The sequence below is a fragment of the Ctenocephalides felis genome, unplaced genomic scaffold, assembly GCF_003426905.1.
Source record: "Ctenocephalides felis isolate EL2017-DRISC unplaced genomic scaffold, ASM342690v1 CF-g0.4_SCAFFOLD_01492, whole genome shotgun sequence".
Taxonomy (NCBI): domain Eukaryota; kingdom Metazoa; phylum Arthropoda; class Insecta; order Siphonaptera; family Pulicidae; genus Ctenocephalides; species Ctenocephalides felis.
Window position 1 is genome coordinate 18,626,701 of NW_020537646.1, and position 23,271 is coordinate 18,649,971.

The 23,271-nt window shown below is 26.1% G+C and overlaps 1 protein-coding gene across 3 annotated transcripts in view; it reads left to right on the forward strand.

The window, feature by feature from the left end:
- LOC113369759 (phosphatidylinositol 4-phosphate 3-kinase C2 domain-containing subunit beta) overlaps positions 1-14,810 on the forward strand; it is a 73,821-nt gene extending 59,011 nt beyond the window's left edge. For 2 of the 3 annotated variants that reach the window (XM_026610324.1, XM_026610325.1), the window contains exons 28-31: positions 11,694-11,890; positions 13,037-13,191; positions 13,419-13,505; positions 14,120-14,810. In XM_026610324.1, coding sequence (XP_026466109.1) covers positions 11,694-11,890; positions 13,037-13,191; positions 13,419-13,505; positions 14,120-14,296 — 616 coding nt within the window. In that variant the 3' untranslated portion in view covers positions 14,297-14,810. Of the gene's footprint in view, positions 1-11,693; positions 11,895-13,036; positions 13,192-13,418; positions 13,506-14,119 lie in introns of all 3 variants that reach the window. The other variant, XM_026610327.1, reaches the window with a different exon arrangement.
- The last annotated feature ends 8,461 nt before the right edge of the window (positions 14,811-23,271 follow it).

Genomic DNA, 23,271 nt, shown 5'->3' on the forward strand with positions numbered 1-23,271 from the left:
GCAGTTTTTAAGAGAATCAAGCATTTGATTTGAATGATTCTGCTTGTGTTGACGAAACAATTGCTTCTGGGAGATTTTTTTTTATTTTCTAACAAAAAATTCAAAAATATTTTTTTTTTTTGTAAAGTTCTAAAGCTCATTCATATACTCTAAATAAATAATTTTAACTTTGCAATACAGATTATATCAATCTTATAATTAGTAGACAACGTTACAGTATTTATAATAGTTTATTTAAAAACATTTACTATTTCTCGAATATTTTGTTAAGGTACGGGAAGTTCCAGAAATTTGCCTTAAGGCACGATGGCCATACACCACTAAGTTAAATTACAATAACCTAAAAGCTTTATTTGTTTCCATCTTTGGAGAGATATGCGAACTCTGTTGTGTTATCAGAGGCGTCAAATTCTTTAAAAACAAAGTCTTCTTTCACTGAAAAACCTAAGAACTGGTAAAACACAAATGTTCCTTCTCTACCAACCACATTTTTGGCAAATTTAAAATTTTTATTAACATCTTTATTATGAATCTCTTGATAACTAGATCTATTTTTTTATAGCTTCCAAAAGCTGTTTTTTGAAAATTGTCATGAAAATGGTGTCAAAGCTTTGAAGGGTTATGGTTTGAATTTTATATTAATACAACTTACGACCCTTTTACTAAATATAGCAAAAATTCAAATTATTTTTCATACAATAAATAATTTATACCGATTATACTAAAATGCATTCTTTTATTTAATTAATTCAGATGTAAATTTAGTTCCATCAGGAAAAAATGGTGATTTAGACCATGTGGCGATTTTATTTTCAGCCTCCTATAGTAGACCTAGATTAATGAGGAATTTGCCAAGATCTAACAATATCTTTTGATTGATTTTATAATATTGTTAATCTGACGTATCAAAAATTTTCTTTTAATTTCTTTAACTTCCTTATGATAGTGTTGAGTAAATAAATGATTTATTTTCTTGTGCTGACCAATTAACCTATATATTTTTAATAACATTTTCTTTACTTTGATCAAATAAATTTCATCGATTCTTAATTATTCTTTGATACAGATATCATTCATAAATATTTGTTCCCAGTTGATGCATCACGCTGAACTATTTTTATTTTGGTATTTAAATTTTCAAACTGTTTCGAAATCGATGGATTGATTGTGAATTCTTTAGTACAATTACTTACTTTACTTAAAATTTCTTTAATATAAAAATTACTTTATTTGATTACTTTAAGTTTAGGTAGAGTTTGTTTATAGCAAGTAATACATAATACAAAAAAATCAATTTTTAAAACCGCTCTATATTTCTCTGGGTCTTATAATAATTAAAGTTAAAATAAAGTTAGTTTAAAAATATTTACATTTTAAAATAATCTTGATGTGTTTTATTTATAATAATAACCATTTAAGAAAAACCTTGAAGCTATAAACGTGACTATAAAATTTTGCTTAAAGAATCATCTGTAATTAATGTTCACGATTAAACTATGATTATCTAAGATGATGATTCTACATCATTACTTCGATGTAATACTTCTCACATCTTGATCAAATAAGCGACAATCTCGTTGATCTCTCTTATCCAATATTGGTATGATTGATGAATAGAGGGTAGTGGTTTGTCCTCTAATTTAGTCCGATTCTCTATAATCACATTGATGTTGATACAAGCTTATTATTAGTGTGTATTTCACCAATATCAATCCTGATCCCTAATATATGGCATAAGGCAGTGAAATTTGTCTGTATTGAAGAGCAGACCTTTAGTATATCTCCGTATCCAAGATTTGATCTTATGATATTCAGTCATGATAATATTCCAAGTAGAGACCAAAGTGGGTAAATTTATAATTATGTTTTGAATTCAATTCTATGCATACTTTATTATGTTATGAATAGAAATTTAGTAGAAAAATTTAGCATTTTTGAAATTAATTTAGATTTTTTATTAACTGAATTTTCTTATTATTGTCAATTAATCAAATTGAGACTCCATAAGAAAATTGGGTTTATAAGAGGCCTCCTTGAATGAATCTTTGGTATTTTTTTGTTTATTTTTTTTTACTAGAACTAGATTTTAATTCTTTATGTACTTTATTATGTTATGAATAGAATTTAGTAGAAAAATTTAGCATTTTTAAAATTAATTTAGATTTTTTGTTAACTAAATTTTCTTATTATTGTCAATTAATCTAATTGAGACTCCATAAGAAAATTGGGTTTATAAGAGGAAGAGGCCTCCTTGAATCTTTTGCTACTTTTTTTTTTTTTATTAACTTCCCGTAGGGCAAGTTATAGTAATCGCAAAAAAATCGAAAATGAAAATTTTTATATATCTTTACGTTTCAGAGGTTTCTAAACATTTTGGCATACCTTAGAAAAAATGGATGTATGTGTGTGTGTATGTGTGTGTGTATGTATGTACGTGTGTGTATGTATATGCGGATACAAATTTTCGTCGACGATTTCGGGAACACGGATCAACCGATTTGAATAATTCAAAAAACATTCGATTCGTATTGATAAGGAGACGTGCTGATTAGTTTTTGGCGAAGGCAGGTCCAGCCGTTCCGAAGATACGGGGCAAAAAGTGCCAAAAACGGTACCTCCGTTTTTAAGAGAACGGAGCGTCTGATTTGAATAATTCAAAGAACATTTTACTTGTATTGACAAGATGTAGAATTGATCAAATTTTCATGAAGGCAGGTCTAGCGGTTTCGGAGATCTAATGAAAAAAGTAAAAAAAAATGCCATTCGGCGGTTAAAAATGATCATTAGACATATGCACATCAAATTGTCAGATATTTTATAGAGATTTTAACAATAAGTATAATTTTTTTTTACATTTCTGTGGGTTCCGTACCAATGCTTATGCGTTAGACGGCGGCGCGGCACCTGCGAGCTTTGACATTTCGTCTCTATGCAGTTCAAGCAGTGCGATTGCTTTGAAAAAAAGTTCAGAATTTTCAAAATATGTCAAAATGAAGAAAACATTTTTTTTTTCAAAAAAATTTTTTGTTTTCAAAAAAAAAATTTTTTCCTCAAAAAAAAATTTTTTTTTTCAAATAAAAAAATTTTTTTTTTCAAAAAAAAGTATTTTTTTGTCAAATTATAGTTTCTCAAAAATCTATTTTCTTCGAAGTAAAATTTTTTCAAAAATGTTAATCGTTTTTAAAAAAATAATAATTTTTGGTACGGGAAGTTCCAGCAATTTGCCTTAAGGCACGATGCCCTAATTGCCTTAAGACAGAATTCCACTTACAGCTAGTTTTTTTACTGGAACTAGATTTTAATTCTTTATGTACTTTATTATGTTATGAATAGAGTTTAGTAGAAAAAATTAGTATTTTTGAAATTAATTTAGATTTTTTATTACCTGAATTTTCTTATTATTGTCAATTAATCAAATTGAGACTCCATATGAGTCACTCGAGTTTGTAGGAGGCACTCTTCAATCTTTTGTTATTTCTTTATTTTTTTTTACTAGAACCATGCTGTATTTCATTTATATTTTCTCAATCAATATAATCATTTGTTTTAATTTCAATACTTTCAATAATGAAAATAAGAGGAGACTTTTCTTTAATCAATGGTTTGGGCAATCTGTTTGTTATAGTTATAAAGGGCATTTTGATTGTTTTTTCTTACAACTTTCAATTTGTGGCTGGAATAGCTTAGTCAGTAGCATGCCCGACTCACACGGCTTAAGAATATTCAGTTCGAGTCCTGGCACTGACATAGAATTGTCATTTGATTTGTTGGATTTTATAGGATTGAGATTACGTAGAACATGAATTGTTGATTTGATATAGAATAGAATTAGAATTAGATGAAGTAGAAGCAAGGTTAGAATATGAAGAAGAATGAAGAAGTCAGAGTTGTAAAAATTGGATAGTATAGGAAATATAAAGATAGTATATGTTAACTAAAAACTAAATATCTAAGATAAGATAGTAAGATATCATAAGATAGTGTATGTTAACAAAAACTAAGTATATAAAAATAGTATAAACTGTATAAAGAAATGTACAAAATGTATAAATGCTCTAAGTAAGCAAAGCCAATAAAAAAGCTCTTAATTTAATAGTCTTAAATTATCTATAATTTAACCCTTTCCACTCGGATGCCGCGGCTCCGGCGGCAAAATTTATATAAATCTGGGAATTTGCGAGTGGAAAGGGTTAAGCTATAATGAGAATGAACCAACTTCGGTCACAAGGAACGTGGAGCATTCATTTTGTTTTTTTTTAAATACAACATAAATTCTTAATTTTGCCTTCACTTTCCTATAAGGATTTACTAATTGATAGATCTTTACGGTGGTTGTTAACATTTTCAAATATCACTTATTTCTTGTTTTAAATTATAATGAATTCTATGACAAAAAAATAACATCTTATTTTTTCATTATGTTAAATATTTGCTCCCTGATAACGTTTTATTACCTCAATTGTTGTGATATTGGAACAAAGCCGATGACGAGACACTGGAGTCGGGGTAATAGACTTTACATTGCAAAAAATGTATAGAAATAGAGTAAATAATTTATGTATAAATGTGTATGTATATATGTATATATATTGCGTATGTGTTAGTGTTATTGTTATAATTCTTAAATGCATTTCTTTGCGCAAACTTACCTAATTATAATCGACATAAATAACCCATATGCCGGAATAAAGTGCTAATTATATATAGTTTGAAGCCAAATTAATTTGAGCTCGACTTTCCATGCGTTCACTTCTGATTACGTATGTAATTCTATATAATTTTATGTATGCTATATTATTACAGTATATAATAAGTCAAATTATCTCAATTTTACTGTCTTGAGCTACTAATATCGGATAATTTGAAACTATTGCACGCATTTTACAAAAAAAGCTCAGAACTTTATGGTCTGTGCGATTATCTTATTTATTTATTTAATGCATAATATATACGTTTAATTAGATTGAAATAAATATCTAAGGGAGAAAATATATTTAAATTTTTATTATCAATAAATGTAAAACATTTTTCCGCAAAAAGAGAGTCATTTAATATTACTTATGGCTTGATTTTTTTTTTATTTAAAGGCTATAATACAGTTTAAAATCATCTCTATAATAATTTATAGATTAGTTATGTTGGGAGTATAATTTTATATTTGAAAATTTATTTATTGATTTTTTGTTTATTTTAAAACCTAGTTTTTTGTTCAAAGTTACATATAATCATTTAACGTTGGGTTTGGTAATATGTTTTATTATAAGCAAACAGAATTGTTCTTAAAGTGTTCCCAGAAATTGTTGATGTTATTCTTGGGATATTTTCAATTCAATCAATCAATTATTATTGTTCTATCTATATATTAGCTGAGAAATATTTTTAAGAAATTTGTGCAACGTATGGGAAAATTTATACTGTAAAATTATAAAGATTGAGTTTACATCTAACAATAAGTTCTATCAGTTAGAATTTCTACGCTAGAGTTTTATCGGAAATATTATGTAAAGATTTAAAAAGACGGGCGACCGGGAAGTACAAAAAATGATTAAAGTTATAAATTTCACGTTAAATATTTTTATATCCAGCTATCGAACAAATAACATTTCTAAACGCTGAAATTGTTATCAATGCGTGAAATTAAAATAAACAGATCGATAGCAGCTTGCATTGTGTTTTCATATCATTAGATAACAAAGGATTATTACAGGTTTGACGCTAGTTTCAAATGAGGTGTGTTAGTTATATAAATTTATCAATGATCAATAAAATAAAACCAAGTGTCAATAACTTTTTATAAAATAAATAAAACATAGTGTCAATATAACAAGTGATAATTAACAAGCTAGAACAATAACAATACTCTGTTTTCATACATCCAGATATTTTTCTATTGAAAGACCCAATGTTTTATGTGTGATCTTTAAATCATCAAATCATTTTCAATATATATTGTTAATTATTTTAATTTATCCATATATAGGAACAAATTATTATCTATTCGTGCTTCCTCAATTCACCATTCCATAAAGATATCGTGATAAGTCAATTGGCATGTTCAAATTAATTATTTTTTATTTTGTTGACATCATTTTTGAAAAAATATTTACTGCTTTAGAAAGCTTTTGCGTCATGAATATCGAATAATTTGAAACTATTGTAAGATGTTTTCTGTATATCATGTCCTATAAGAAAAAAGCTCACAACTTTTTACCTTGTGAGTTTATCTTATTGATTTATTTAAAGCATAATACTTTTAATAAATTATATATTATATTTTATATTTTATCACGTTTGTTGGTATAATAAATAATACTTAAATAAATAATTAAATAATAAACGGTAATATTTAAATTTTTTATTATACTTGGCTTTGTGGTACTATCCGGAATTTTTTTATCATAGTTTTGCTTATAAACTCAGCAGCAATTATTAATGTTTTGCGGTTGATAAAATAGGCGGCAAATTTCTCCGCATAACTATATAATCGCTTAATAAAAATAAATCTTTAATAAATAATATGAAATACTTTTCAGGTATTTGTGAAAACAATTTCGCAATATGGAATTTATAAACTTTATCAATCAGTATAGTTGCACTTTTCTCAAATAGAACTTAGAGGTTTTTCAAATAAATTTACTATTTCATTTGCCTTATCAAATTGAAATATTACTGAATATAAAATACTGAAGAATAAACTTTTTTTCTAATACTCGATTTTTTTAAATAATCAATAATTGAATATCAAAGTGTGTATAATAAGATCACATACATTTTACAATGTTTAAACTCATTATTTTAATGTTGGAAATAGCACATCAACAGAAATGTATGTTCATAGCACTTGTTCGTAAAAAAATACTCAATTGATAATAAATTAATATTAAAAAAAAAAATTAACACGGGCTTAATATATTAAATAAAACTGCTGTAGAAAGTTTTTTGCAAATTAATGTTTAAATGGCATTTTTAATAAATAGGCAAATTCAAAATGCTGGATTTAAATTAATTATTAAACATGATCTAATGTATATTTTAAAAAAAATTAAAAAATTAAATAGTAAGATCTATTACTTATTTTGACGTAGAAAGTTCTATGTAAATTAATGTTTAAATGGCATTTTTAATAAATAGATAAATACAAAAGTCTGAATTGAAATAAATTATTAAATATGGTTTAAGATGCATTTTGTTGAACTAAAAAATTAAATAAATAATAATATCTATTTAATTTAGTTTAAAATAATTCAGTTTATTTATTTTGACGGAGAAAGTTCTATTTAAATTAATGTTTAAATTGCATTTTTAATAAATAGATAAATTTATAACATTATTAAATATGATTTAATATATATTTTAATTAGGATGCATTTAATAAAGGAGCAAAATCGTGGAGTTAAAAAATTCAATAAATAATATCTATTTAGGTTTGTTTCAAATTATTCAATTTATTAATTTAAATTTATTTAAATATTTATTTATTCTAACGTAGAAAGTTCTATGTAAATTAATGTTTAATAAATAGATAAATTCAAAAGGCTGGATTTAAATAAATTGTTAAATATGATTTAATGTATATTTTAATCAAGCTGCATTTAATAAAGCAGCGAAATCGTTGAATTAAAAAATTGAATTAATAATAATATCTATTTAATTTTATTTAAAATAATTTATTTATTTTATTTAATTTATTTATTTTGACTTTTTCTTTTTAGTTTTTGACGTTTTTGGGAAGTCGATTTTAGTTTTTATTATCTAATTGATTTTCTTAAAATTGTCATACATACTTGCACCATTTTTAATGGCGATTTTGAATAAAATGCACATTTTTTAATGAAGATTTTAAATTTCTATAATTATAGATGAAAGTTATTATATATAATTTTGACTTATAATTTATAATATTTATTGCTGTGTTCATTTTCTGAACATTTCAGAACTATATATGTTCCATTCCAGGACATTTGTTAGGAACAAGTTAGAAGTTTTTAGTTTTATGTATCAACTAATATATTCTATAAATAATGGATTAAATCATGGCTTCTTAAGCTATGGGTCCCGATTACATTTGGGGTCGGGTAGAAAAATTATGGGGTCGCGAGAGATTCAATGTCAAATATATATATATATATATATATATATATATATATATCATTTTATAACATCACATTTAGATTTTTGAATGTATTACAACGAATTCTAAAATTATATATTGTTGCTTAATAAATAAATCATCTAAAAATAATAATTTCTCTTTCTTTTATATTTGTGTGGGATCGTCAAGAAACACCCAATCATAAATGGGGTCGCAAATAACAAAAGTTTAAGAAGCCCTAGATTAAATGGATTATATAAAAAAATATTTCTTACATATTAAAGTACGTTTTTTAAAACTTTCCACTGATAAGTTTTTTAAGGTTTGGTTGAGTAACCAAATATTTGAATAATAATTTTGTATTAATTCCTTTCCCAGGTTGCCCCTCCCTGAATAGATCACTTTCTTCTCGCGTTGAAACTTTCAGTTTTATGAATTTGACGTTTGAGTTAATAAAGACACTAATCAACATGGCAGCTCACGCGTTACCTCTAATCTTCTATTTAATTGCACTTCTATTGATAAGGTTAAGTGTTCAATACGTTTTCGAATTGATTAAATCGAATTAAAAATTATAAATAAAATAAAGAAAATTCTATGTCAATGTTATTGTGATAATGTAACATATTGTGAAGTGTGCGGTGTGCAACGTGCTTCTGACGATTGTGTTTATAGTGCAATAATAATACGACTTTGTTCGGGATGTTTGTTCCTAAAAAAACTCTTAACATTTAAATATTTTCACAATGTGATTATTTCACCTCGATATATTTTTTATCAATCGCATTCCTCCAAAAATTGCTTAATAGAGCGTTCGAACTTTCTTTCCCAGGTGAGAGCTCAGGTAATGAATTGTAAATTAAATATTTTGATACATTTAACAAAAGTATTTTTATCGTTTTATTATGTAAATTTGTAAATTTTTAATGGAAAATTTTGAATGTTGAATGTGCATTTCTATAAAAACATGTTTTGCTCCGCAATACTTAATATTGCAGCTTGTATGCAGTTGGTTTTTCATGTATCATGTTGGTTGCAAAATGCTTAATTGCAAGTAATACTAGTTATTGGTAAATTGAGTAATTATGGTATGTTTAATATTAAATTTGACTCATGTTGAGGTAATTAACATATGTCAATATCAATATTTATCTTACATTTTAAGTAAGTCAATAGTGATCTGCAATTTGTTTTATATTTGTCCTGAAATAGACAAGTGCAATTGCAGGAAAAAAATGTCTTTCGAATACAAAATTTAAAAAATTGACTTTTTTATGATTTGCAATATGAAATACGTATTTACTTCTCAATTTAAGCAAAAGTTTATGTTGTTTGATTGTGTGAAATAATATAAATCAAGACATTACTAGATAAAACAAATTATTTTCATGTATCATGTTGGTTGCAAAATGCTTAATTGCAAGTAATACGTCGTTATTGGTAAATTGATTAATTATAGTATGTTTAATATTAAATTTGACTCATGTTGAGGTAATTAACATCTGTCAATATCAATATTTATCATACATTTTGAGTAAGTCAATAGTGATCTTCAATTTGTTGTATATTTGTCCTGAAATAGACAAGTGCAATTGCAGGGAAAAAATGTCTTTCGAATACAAAATTTAAAAAATTGACTTTTTTATGATTTGCTATATTAAATACGTATGTTCTTCTCAATTTAAGCAAAAGTTTATGTTGTTTGATTGTGTGAAATAATATAAATCAAGACATTACTAGATAAAACAAATTATTGAGCTATCAAACGCTCAGTTTACCTCGTAATTAATTTATTTCAATTGACTTTGATACAGTGTGTCTGTATTACTCTCACTATAATTTGTGGTACTTTCTTTTGAAAATAAATAGTATGAAACATTTGAAATAATTTTATTTCAATGCCAATTATATGAAGCAGGATTGTATTATTGAATATTTTTATTACAATATTTACAACAATTGACAAATTGTTGTGCTCAAATCAAATATTCAATTATCAATGAAGCAATGATTTCTTAAGAGTGTTTTACTAAATATTGTTTTGAGAAACATTGAGTATGTAATCTCTATTGCACCAGAAAATTAATTTTAGAAAGCATTTTAAGCCCATTATTAGGTCGAAAGCGCCATTGTGAATCCGGTCACATTCTTAGATCCAATATAATATATTATTGATAGAATATAAATAAGAGTATTTAACCAAAAACATAATAGTTTTTAATAACAGTAATAAATGCGTATAATTAACTTACTCGTATACAACTTCCATTCATACAGTTTTCAAATCATACTATATTTTCATTATAGTTGGAAATTTATATTTGGAATCAAATATTAAAAATAGCAGGCCTCTGCTTGGAAAACTATTAAAACCTTAAACAATATTGGATATAACTGGTATCACAAGATATTTCAATGGTTTTGATGAATTATTAATAATTTTCTTGTAGAAGTTTCATCTTAGGGGTAGGGATTCTTTATGTCAAGATGTGTTAGAAGTGCTTGGAAATTAGAACTAATAAATAAAATTTTAAACTTAGCGAAATATATTTTATATAAAGAATTTTATACTTGATGATTTATTTTAACTAACAGCCAATATTATTTGTGCACGACATAACTAATCTGTCGTTCACAAATAAATAAAAATTTTCTCACAAGAGACAAATTTTGTAAATTGGCGTATCTATAGAGTTATATTGGGCCACAGTTTAAAATTTTCACGAAATATGCTTTTTTGATTATTTTGTACTAATATTGCTATTTTGGAATAATTATTTTGTTTTTTATATCATATAAGATTAAGCATAAAAAGTTTTAATCATCCAAGTAGAAATAAATTTTATTATAACAATTCACTTAGTCAAATCATCGAATGAAAAATATGTCTTCATTCTCATGCGTACGTTGCAGATTCTTAGAAATGTTTATATCTAATTAGGAAATTGTTCATATCTAATTAGGATTTGATTTTAACCTAAATACACTATACCAAGTACTATATTAACTAATCATGTACTCGTATATATATTTCTTTATGACAATTGTTATAGTTTTTTAAGTGGGCTCTGTATAATTTAACTATTTTGCACCAATATTGATCTGTTAATATTTTTCCATATAAAGCCAATATCGAAACCAATATGGGCGCCATATAATCCCAATATTAGTAAACAATAATTGTTAACTGAAACTTCCATTCAAAACCAATATGAGCCCTATATAAATAGTCAATATTTAACCCAAATTAGAATTTAGCATAATTAATTTACACGTTTAATTTACATATAAATAAACAATATTTACCACATATAAAAAACCAATGTGAGCTCAATAAAAATAGACAATATTTACCTCCTGTTTACAATCCACGATCTTAAGGACAGGTCTAAACTTTTACACTGTTCATCAATGCCACGCTTCCAAGCAAAACAATATAGATGAAAAAATAGAAATTTATTTCATACTATTCTTAATTCATTATTGTTTGAGGCTTACCCATAATGATTGGGAAGATTCCATAAAATTTTAAAGCCTCCCAATTGCCATAAAATTTAAAATGATATCGTCTCTATATTTATTTTCCTTTTTTCTATTCCAGTTTGCCTAGTGGTCTGCACGTTGGCAGATCCAACATCAAGCAAGTGGCGGCCAAGAGGGCGGCTGATGTCCGAGCTTTCCTGGCTTCGCTCTTCAGAAAAGCTGATGAAATCGCTCATTCTGATCTGGTATACACCTTCTTCCATCCTTTGCTAAGAGATCAGCAGGAGAGCGATGTACATGCACTGAAATGCAAAGGTAAGCACATTTAGGATTTATTATCATTTTTTTTCACACTTTTTCTTACTAAGAATTTCAGTCTCTAATTTCAAAATAACTAACTTTTAAAGTTTCTACATCTCAATTATTCTCCTAATCCAACCTAACTACGTTATCTTGTCAGTATAATATTTTTTAAATTAAAATATCCTTGTTGTATTTATATTTTATTTCCTTAATTATATGTTATTTTTGATCTCAAATATGATTTTGAGTAATCAGCAAGATTTTAAGGAATTAAAAGTAAAAACGCATTGATAATAGTAAATAATTTCTAACAGTGAATCTTCACATTGAAGAAGAGGACCTCCAATAGTTCAGATTCAGACTCCAATATATATAAATTTTATTCCAAAGTTTTTTCTGATGGATCTTCTATTTTGTATTTATTAATACTATCATTATTATGAAAAAAATGTTAATATTATTTTTCTAATTCTTATTTTTTCTTATTTTCAATTGACGAGCACACTGTGCAATTCATTTTTTAATAAATGATAATTTTTCAAATTAATGTAGATATTACCGATTTCTATTATCGATTAATATAATTGAAAACAACAAGCCGCGTTTAATTTTCGGTGTCGACAAATACTTTCGTAGCTCATATTGCAGTTTATTAACTCTACAATTATTTTTATACGTGCTCATTAAACCATAAAATTAATTAATGCAATCGATAACCTATAAATTTTATCTCACTAGTTAAAATTGCATAATAATCAAATTATAAGAAGAATTATGCCTATGCAGTAGGTCGTGGGATCAAATTTATATTGCAGATTTCTCTAAATGAGTTCATTCACATTAATAAAATTTTGATAATGAAAACGTGGATGATTCGATATTTAAAATTTTACGATTAAAGATCCGTTTCTTCTCTTAATGATTAAAAATTGCATGATACGATGTTTCCTTAAAATGAAATCCTAACTCAGGAAAAATATATATTATATTTATGTATTCATCATCAATGTCTGTCGTAACAGGAACCAGAAAATACAACATACATTATAAAGTATACAGAGGCTAATATATTATATTGTTATTAAGTTGGATTGTTAGAATAGTCATAAAAAATATCATTTGTAATATTGTTTTACTTTATGTTACAATTGTTTCCAGAACGAAGGCCAACTGCAAGATCAGATCATTCACTTTTAGCTGGTCAGTTGAAGTTGTCTTTGCACTATCATCGTGGTACTTTGACCGTGATGGTTCACCATGCAAGAAGTCTGCCACTGGTGGCTGGTGGTCAGGAACCAAATACATATGTTAAGGTGAAATATAAGTAGTCATTTGGTAATTCATTAAATCCATCAGCATGTGTGAAACATGTTGCTTAAAAATTACTATTTTTACTTTGCATCATTAAATTTTTGAAGTTACGTTTTCATTTTTTTAATTGTAGGATACCAACACGAATGAATTGCTAAACTTGCTATTTTTAAAAGAATTTGGAAGTATTTTTGATTCTGTTATTAAAATTACTTTTATTCTTTGATAGGTATACCTGAAACCTGATTCATCTAAAGTTACAAAACGCAAAACAAAGGTTGTGCGTAGAAGTTGTCATCCAACGTTTATGGAAATGGTAAGAATTGGCTTAATAATTATTAGAAATATTGTATTTCATTTTATTTAATATATAAAATAGTGTACACACATAAATACCTATAAATAGTCTACAAGCCAAGCAAATGCCTAAAAACAAAAAGTGAAGTTTGTTTCTAATTTTTCTTGAGGAGGGCTCTTTTTAAGCATTACTACAGCAAACTTAGAATGTATTGGAAATATTTGATAAATTTTAATAATTTAATATTGTTGGGTTAACCATTGGGTTGCCATCTAAATACCGCTTAAAACCAGTTCGAGCGCAATACCTCATAGGACTGAATTTAGTCATTGTTTAAACTCCACATTAACACTGCAATCCCACTAAAACAATCTAACTAAAACTGTCCTGGCTCCTTAGACAACTCTGTAATGCGACATGACGACCCGGAACTTTTTAGCGCCGGGTCGCCGCGCCCATACTGTGCCTTCATAAGACAGCAACAGAATGAATGAACTGAATGACAGAATGAAATACAACATGGTTTCTAATAAATAATACAACATAGTTTTACCTTGCTACTTTTTGAATTCGAGCATCTCTTGTAATGTTACGATATAATTTTAATAATTCTTGATTTTTTATTTTATTAGTTGGAATATCGAATGGCGTTGGATGTGATAAGAGATCGAACACTTCATGCAACTGTATGGAGCCACGATTCCTTACAAGAAAATGAATTTTTAGGTGGTGTCGAACTGAAATTGTACGATTTGGATCTGACTAATGAAATCACAGAGTGGTTCTCTCTTGTCCATGTATCTAGATGAGTATAATTGTATTTTTATTAACCGAAAAATCTGGTCTTTTAGATGGTAATTTATTTATCATCTACATTTACTACGAAACTCTAAAATTCGTAATAAGGATAAGATTAAGTTTAATAGTTTATCATTGATGTTGTTTTGTTTTTTTGGTTACGACTAGGTGATATAAATATGTGTTTGTTATTCGGTGAAAGTTTAAACTTATTTATCTAAAAAGACAGTTGTCACTTTTGATGTGCAATAAGCGCAAGATGTGGAATGATATCTGCAAAATTATCTTTCGAATTATAGAATATCATGCCAAATTTGAATTATCAATCGACTCATATTTAAAATTACAAATTTCATATAAATATCTCATTTTTGTAATACCAGCTTCTCAGTATGGTCTTGCAACTACTACTTTTTTGAAGCAACATATTTTTTTACAAATTTTTAAGAATCCAATATTATCATTTATCCCAGTGCATCATTCTGCAACAATTTATATAACTATTACTATAAATCAACATCAATTTATATAAGTCGAAAAGCCTATTTATGTTAGTATATAATATTGTTGTCAAATATTAAATAATGGTATTATATTCTTCTTAAAAAATATTTCCTTCAAAAAAAAGTGCAATATTTATCAACCCTTTAGATTGTAAATAAGTTTCATTGTTTTTGCTTATATTGATGAAAAAATGTATTTTTGGACAAGTATTTAAAATGCTTTAGAGTAATTTTGATTGATGGAAGTTAAATTAGTATATCTGCGTAAATTTTCATGAAGCCAAGTGAAGTAATTAATTGCATTTAATATGATGATACATGTTGGATTATCATTCCTATTTTCCAAAACAGTTGTATTTTTGGAATGTTTATTTTAAAAATTCTAGTAAATCAATGCTCCTGGAAAAAGTACGTAGATATTCTTTTTCTTTCTAGGTAATTTTACGCGTGGATATTAACTTTCAAGTCATTTTCCAAAGCTTCCACTAGTTAAGTTAGATATTAATAGTGTTATTGGCTGTAATCTCAAATTATTATTCAAAATTTATTGATTCTATTGACTTTCATATGACGTTTAATTAGAAATATAATATTTGTAAGTTATTCATATCATAACGGCCAAAAGATTTAGATAATAAATGTACGCAGGCGCACTAATTATGCACTTTGCGATAGTTTTGCTAATTATATACTAAGTATATATATAATCACTTATAACTGTTTCCAATAGATTTATTAATTTTGTACTGATGATTTAAATTGTATATATCACAAACATGTTTGATTATGGTGTCACAAATACACTTTTCACGCATAGCGCAGTCTTATATTATTTTCTTATTATTTATATATTCTTTTAGTTTTCATAAACTTTTAGGAGATATATTGATGTTAAAATTTTCCATAATCAATTATAGGATCAATTATTATATCAATTACAGCGGAAAAGTTTTTCTACGTACATTTATAATTATCTATTATAGATAAATTTGTATTACAAATATGTGAGAAATTAATCAGAAATGCGCCTAGATTACATGTAACTATGTCGTTTATTTGGAAAATAACTGTTTGTTCAGCTTTTGTTAATAATTTTAAACATGAATATATAGGATATAATAAAATGCATGTGACTATAAATTATAATTAGTAAATTCAGAGCTCTGAATGAGAATGTGATAAATTATAAGGAAACGTAGAAAGGGCTTTAACAGATATCTGTTCTGTAGTTTTTAGAAGCATCTTTTCAACTTTGTTTCACGTGAGGTTGGTATAATAATTTGATTGAAATGATGCATGAATTAATTAAATTCATTACTGAATTTAATTAAAAAGTTAAACAATTATCGACACGTGCATACGCAAAAAAGCTCTACAGCCAACTCTCATTGTTCAAGTATCAAAGAGATGGCAGCCACTATTTGTGAAGTGAGATGAATTGGCAGATAAGTTGAATAGATAAACTAGTGGTGCATGGCATCACTGGAACTTCCCGTACCAAAAATTACTATTTTTAAGATTCAATTTTCTTTTAGAGCTCTGAAAAAAAATCGGTATTTGGAATTTTTTAAATTTTTTAGAAGAATTGACCTTTTTGAGAAATTTTATTTTTTTATATTTTAAAATATTTTGGAAATTTTGAACATTTGTTTTTACAGGAATCGCAATACGTTAGCGATTACTTTGCAGTATAACGGATAAACATTGATACTGAACCTATAGAAAAGTAAACAAAATTTGTTCTTATTATTAAAATATCTATAAAATTTGAGATAATGTGATGTTCATATGTGTAATAATCATTTTTGGCACTTTTTGTCCCTTATCTTCAATTACGAATTGATTCGTTATCAATACGAATTGAATGATTTTGAATTATTCAAATCGATTGACCCGTGTTTCTGAAATCGTTGACGAAAATTTGTATCCGCATACATACACACACACGCATACACACACATACATACACACAATATCACACATATATCAATTTTTTCTAAAGTATGCCAAAATGTTCAGAAGACAATAAAACATAAAGATATGCAAAAATCTTTATTTTCGATTTTTTTGCGATTACTATAACTTAGCCTTCGGGAAGTTTATTAGTTATTAAATACAAAAATGCAATAATTACATATATTACCTCACTGAAGCTACCCTTTAAAAATAATAAAGCTTTCAGGTCATTTTGGATTAAGTAGCACTTCAAAAGCACAATGCTCTTCCATCTAGACAGGACAATTGCATTTTAAATGCAAAATTAAAGTGATTGGGCACTTTTTATATGAAATCCAATAAGAAAATAATGATAGGAATAAAATATATCCATATTGGCATCAATGATCCGATGAAATAAAAATGTTACGGGTCTATCTTCGTATGAATTTGTAACGAAGTATTGGTAACTGGTAACGTCGTAACGAAGTGCGAAAATACTATGTATTTGCTTTATAGCAATTGGATTTGGTCATCATTTGAAGTAATATTGCTAACATTTTTATTCCTTCGTTACTAAAAATTCATACCAAGATAGATCCGTAACATTGAGTTACCATAACATTACTATTTTAACCGAGAATATATTTTTATGTTTATATAATGGAATTCATACATTTTGAGGAAGTATTGCATGTTCACCACAAGGTGAATTATAATACTATTTAACTTTTGTGATATTTAGCCTTAGACAAGTTGACTTATATTATATACTTTGGTACTACGTATTATTATCAAACAAGATAGTTCACTTTGTGGTACTTGTCAAAATATTTTTTTGATTCTTGATTAAATATATTGAAGTATTAAATTTGAAAACTAAAAAAATAATGTCAAACTTTAGTGATTTTCGGAATTGTTTACAGAGAAATTACCACCTTCTGCTTCTTCTGGGGTTTTTATTACATTTAAAAAATAGTAAGTACTTTTTGAATTTTTTTATTTCGCACTCGTTCAAATTTCAAAATGCTATATTTGATAATTTATGGTGAAGCTGGTTTTTAATCACAAATTAAAAAGTTGCCAAAATTACGGTTCAACACAATTGCAATTGTAAATTTTGAAAATGCAAGCTTTCGAGCTTTAATGCATCTTTTCGCTTAAAGAACCCTTAGTGAGGTAAATTTTAGTAAATTTTCTGTCATAATTGATTAGTTCGTTTGACTTCAATTCGATGTGTAAATATATTTTTATCAAATTTTACGTATGTTTTGCAAAGATTTAATTATTGAAAAAAAGGACTCTTTTGTCAATTTTGCTCTCTTAATTATTATGTATTATGTCTTAACATAACTATTTTTATCAATTAATTTTCTATTCTCTGGTTTTAGGTTTTATTTGTAATGCCTTTAATTTCATCGTACATCTGTGGAAATGGAAGGCTTCTTGAAATTAATATTCGTGCAGTGTTTAGCAGTGAAAGTCTTTTTCAAAAGTGAATGCTAATAAAATGGAAGTGCCAATAAATTTTCTGTGTTGATAATCAAATGAAATTAATCAATTGGTAAGTAATTGTATTATTTATGAGAAATAGTTAATAGTCGATTATAGCTTGATACATATATATATATATATATATATATATATATATATATATATATTAGGGTGGTTCTTAATATAGACATTTTCGAATTTTCGAACGTTAAATCATAGTAACTTGATCTAATTAATATAACCAATTTATTTCATAAAATCGTATTCATTGATTTCATATGTATATGATAATAATTTGTTTAAAAAGTTAGAAGTAAGTTCTAAATTTGAATGGTGCTCCACATTTGATCAATAATATTATATTAAAGATGATATGCACTCTCTGTGCGGAAGATTGTCAACACAATAAATCATCATAAAAGAATTCAGAGGCGCCTCAAGGTACTTTCACGGTTTATTCAGAGATATATTATTAATATATAATTGAATAAACCCTGTAAAGTTCCTCAATACATATAGTATAATATAACAAAGACGACTAATGAAAATATCGTTTATCAAATTACATTGTGTAAGCTTATAATATATTTAGAGCATTAAATCGCAATTACATATTACTTTTGTTAGCTGCTTGTATTGGACGTATTGTAGAAAAGCATAATACGCTGTGTGTATAATTTTAATTATTTATTCAAGATTTTCATTAGATATTAATATTATAATTTTATAATGTATCATGGTAAAATATTAAATTTTTAAAATAATAGTTGTTTTTCTGGCCATAGACATTTTTGCGAGATTAAACCATTTCTATTCTACTATTGATAATACCTAGAGATACAATATTATATTAATATCATCTTTTGTCCTTTGTCCATAATGACAGAAAACTATTTCTATCATTAATTATCATAATTTTAATGATATTTATTATTAATTTATTTGCAAATCGATAGAGTTTCAATTTTAATCAATAAATTCTGAATAGACTTAAGTTAATTTTAATTGAAAATATATTTTTCATTTATTGTGGTGTCTTTCATCTATCAATTTATAAATAAATTCAAATGAATAGTACATTCTTGCAAAATTAAAAATTTATCAGATGCGAAATAAATTTAATGCACAGATAAAAGATACTACAATTAACAAAAAATATACTTTTATATCAAGTTACCAAAAATGAAGAGAATACTCAATAGTTAAAATTGAAAATGATTGCTCTGCAAATAAACTAATAATAAATCTTATTAAAATAATCGGAATAAAACATTTTTCCTCCTTAGCCCGGTTTAAAAATCAAAGTTGTGTTCTAGAAATAAGCTAAAATTTTAAAACCAATCAAACAATATATTCCTATTTATATTACATTATTTACTTATTTGAAAACAATACTGTTATCAACCGTTATTAATTCGATGCAATAACTCGCGTATCGTTGTACTGCTCTTGTTTTGTTACACCCGAAAAAAAATTCGTAAAATATTGCAATATTTTTGTATAACCAATTAAAGTGTTGTTTTTTTTGGAGCCCGAATGCTTTCAAAGCAAGGGTCATAATTCACCATAAAATAAAAAAATATATATATTTAAATGTATACATATTACATATATATGTATATATTAAATATATACTATATAAATGATAATAGGTAAATGTGATCTTTTTTTGGGGAATTGTTAACTTTGTCCTTTTTTGCCCATATATTATTCATACTGATTGCTAATATTTTTTTTATTGTCAAAAACATATATATTTCAATAAGATTGCTAATAAGATAGATAAGATAAGATAAATTAAAGATTATGAATGTGTACATAACACTTGCAATTTTGTTCGGATTTCTACCAGCAGGTATATCATCCCTCATACAATACAATAATACAATAATAATTATTTTAAATATAAAAAGTGTGATACGTTTGTGTGACAAAAAAGGAGGAAAGGAAATTTTTTCTCAAAAAAAAATCACATAATATTTATAATAATAAATGATTATTCAAAAAAAGAAAAACAAAACGAAACAAAAGAAAAATCGTTAACGAGCCAAGTATAAGATTGCTAATAAACAATGTACAAAAATAATTATGAACATTGCTAAGGTAAACTACCCTTGGGTAATGAACTCATATTGCTTAATAATGTAATTCAAATTTAAGTATCATATTTATATATTGATATATATCTTTTTTTGAATTTTGGAAAAATCTTGATATTCTTTTCAGGGTAAATAACGGTTATTTGCCCTGAAAAGAATATCAAGATTTTTCAAAAATTCAAAAAACGATATATTCTGATATATAAATATAAATATTTAATAACCGTTACGTAATTTTGTTAAGCCCAAATCTTATATTTTTAATGAATTTCAGATGGTATTAATAAATTTTCAAATACTTATAGAAGTATGTGCCCATCTGTATAATATATATAAGTATGTATAAATGTATATATATATATATATATATATATATATAATCGAATAAAAAATGCATAAAGCAGATTTTCGAAACCGTATACCGCCGAATTAATGTTTCGTGCAATTAATTGCCCGTGGCCGCCGAATGGTAGCACCGACGATACATTATCAAAACTTTTCTTAATGAATAGCTTTTTTCTAGATCATTTCTGTAAAATAATAATATACATTCAGTATGGAATTGTGTGTTGTATGTGTATTAAATTATTTGTGTTCTTTTTTTATAGAGAACTGCTACTGAATTAATTATATAGACGTTTTTGTTTCTAATTTAGCTTTAAATGATTTATTTTTAAAGTCATTTTTATGACTGTAATAGTTTTAATTATATTAATATAAAAAATATATAAATTTAACTATTCTATAACTAATATTTCAAAGTCTAATATAATTTTACTTTCTGCACTTTTTGTATTATTTGTTTATTTTTTGAATTAGTAGTTATAGTCATAATAAGGTTATGGTCATAATTGCTAGTAACTGACCAATGCAACTTATAATAAATCATTTATTTATATAGCATTTTTATAAAAATATCGGTTATAATTGAAAATATGTTATAAAACTATTATTTGTATTCTAGACAAAAGTGTTGCGTTTTTACTGTAAGGGGGCGTCCACTAATCACGTGATCGATTTTTTAGAGATTTTTGTACTCCTCCTCCCCCTTGGTGATACTACGTGATATTTGGAATTACTAACCTCCCCCACCAAAGATCACATGTATTTTTAGTTACGTAAAATTTTTCGAACAAATTTTTCAAATTTACGATAAAAACATAAAATTTTTGCTTTTATTTTGAAAATTTAGGTAAAAAATAAATACATGTGATATCTTACTAGACCCTTCCTTCCCCCACGTGATTTTTCGTGATTGTTTGTCAAACTTCCCCTCCCCCTAAGAGCCTCACGTGAAATGGGCGCCTCTAAGTAAAAAATATATCAGGCTCTTCTCGAAAAAATAAGAAATGTTAAAACTGAGAAATTATAATGCTTATTACGGACATAAATATTCCACATTAATATACATTTTTATCATTAAAGTTACCATATTCATAATGTGTATATTTCAAATCTGGCCACCTAATATATAAGGGGTTTAGTTGAATTCTGGCAAAACTGAGCTAAGTAGCGGATTGTTCACCAATCATCTGCATTTTTCTTCATCCTAGTCTAGCCCTTCAGTTCTTCTAATTTACCTTCGACGATGTCATATAGGAGGCACTCTTAAATGCCAGATATATGCATATATTTATATCACATATATTTGGCTGTCATATACCGCTCCCCCGAACCCAGTTCGGCCCTGTCAGCACCCTTTTTCGCCGACTGCGCTTATTAATGTCTGCCACTGTGCCGGCGATTCCTAGAGTAGAAGTCTCGAAGTCTAGATGTTGTCGGCCGCAGCAGTAGACTTTGTTGGATGATTAGAAACTAGAAAGGGGCATCTGAGTTTAACGAACGGGAATGCTTTTAGATTAGTCTACATGATAAACTATTATATATACATATATATATATATATATATATATATATATATGTCTACAAAGCAGTGTTGGGCATTTGTTCAATATTTTTCCAATATTAAATATTTTATAGGATCTCAAAGAAAAAATGTCAACAGAGAGTCTACTAAATAAAACTCAAAAGCAAATAGGTAGCAAGATTCATAACCAACAATTTTTTAACAAAATTGTCAAAATTAATTATGAAGTTTTACGATTGTAGTATTCTTAATTTTTAAAAAATTATTCAGTATTATGTTCTTTTACTGCATACGATTATTAGACCAAACAAATGGTCAATTAGTACTTTCCCAAAAAATCAATATCCTAGATTATATGGAATGATAGATCAAAAATGTGCTCAATGAGTACTTTCTCAAAGAAACAAACAAAATCCTAAGGTACAAGGAAATTAAAGATGAAAATTAAATTATTTGAATTAATATTACTTATATGTACACATCTGTATTGTGTACCTTGGTACCACGAATGCAGGTAATAAAAGAATAATAATGATTTTTTCTATATAATTTAATTTCAAAATTTAAATTTTGCGGACGTTAGCACAAAAATTACGTTATTTATTCAATATTCTTTCTAATGAATTTCCTTTCTAATAAATTTGTATGGTATGAATAAAAAATATAAAATAAACTTTTTTAAAGATATTTTTTTGAAAATTTAGCCCTGTAACTTATAGAGTTCTGTCAATAGCTCTTATTGTTGCATAATATTGAATGAATAAAGCAAAAAAAAAATTTTAATATGAGAAAATTCTAACAATTTAAAACAATACTTGTTTCAATTATGAGAAGCCGTTTATCAAAATCTTAAGCATAAAAGTTATTTTAAAAATATGTTTCATTTTCAAAATGAATATGGACTTTTCATGCACAATGTACAGGAAAAATATATTACTTTCCATTTATATAAATATAAATCATAATATATAATTGTAAATAGAAAAGTAAATTAAGTTAAACAGGCACTTTACAAAATATAAGTTAAATAAATATTTATTCCAAATCTGCTGCCGAAATAACAGATCAAGGTTATATACAGTATTATT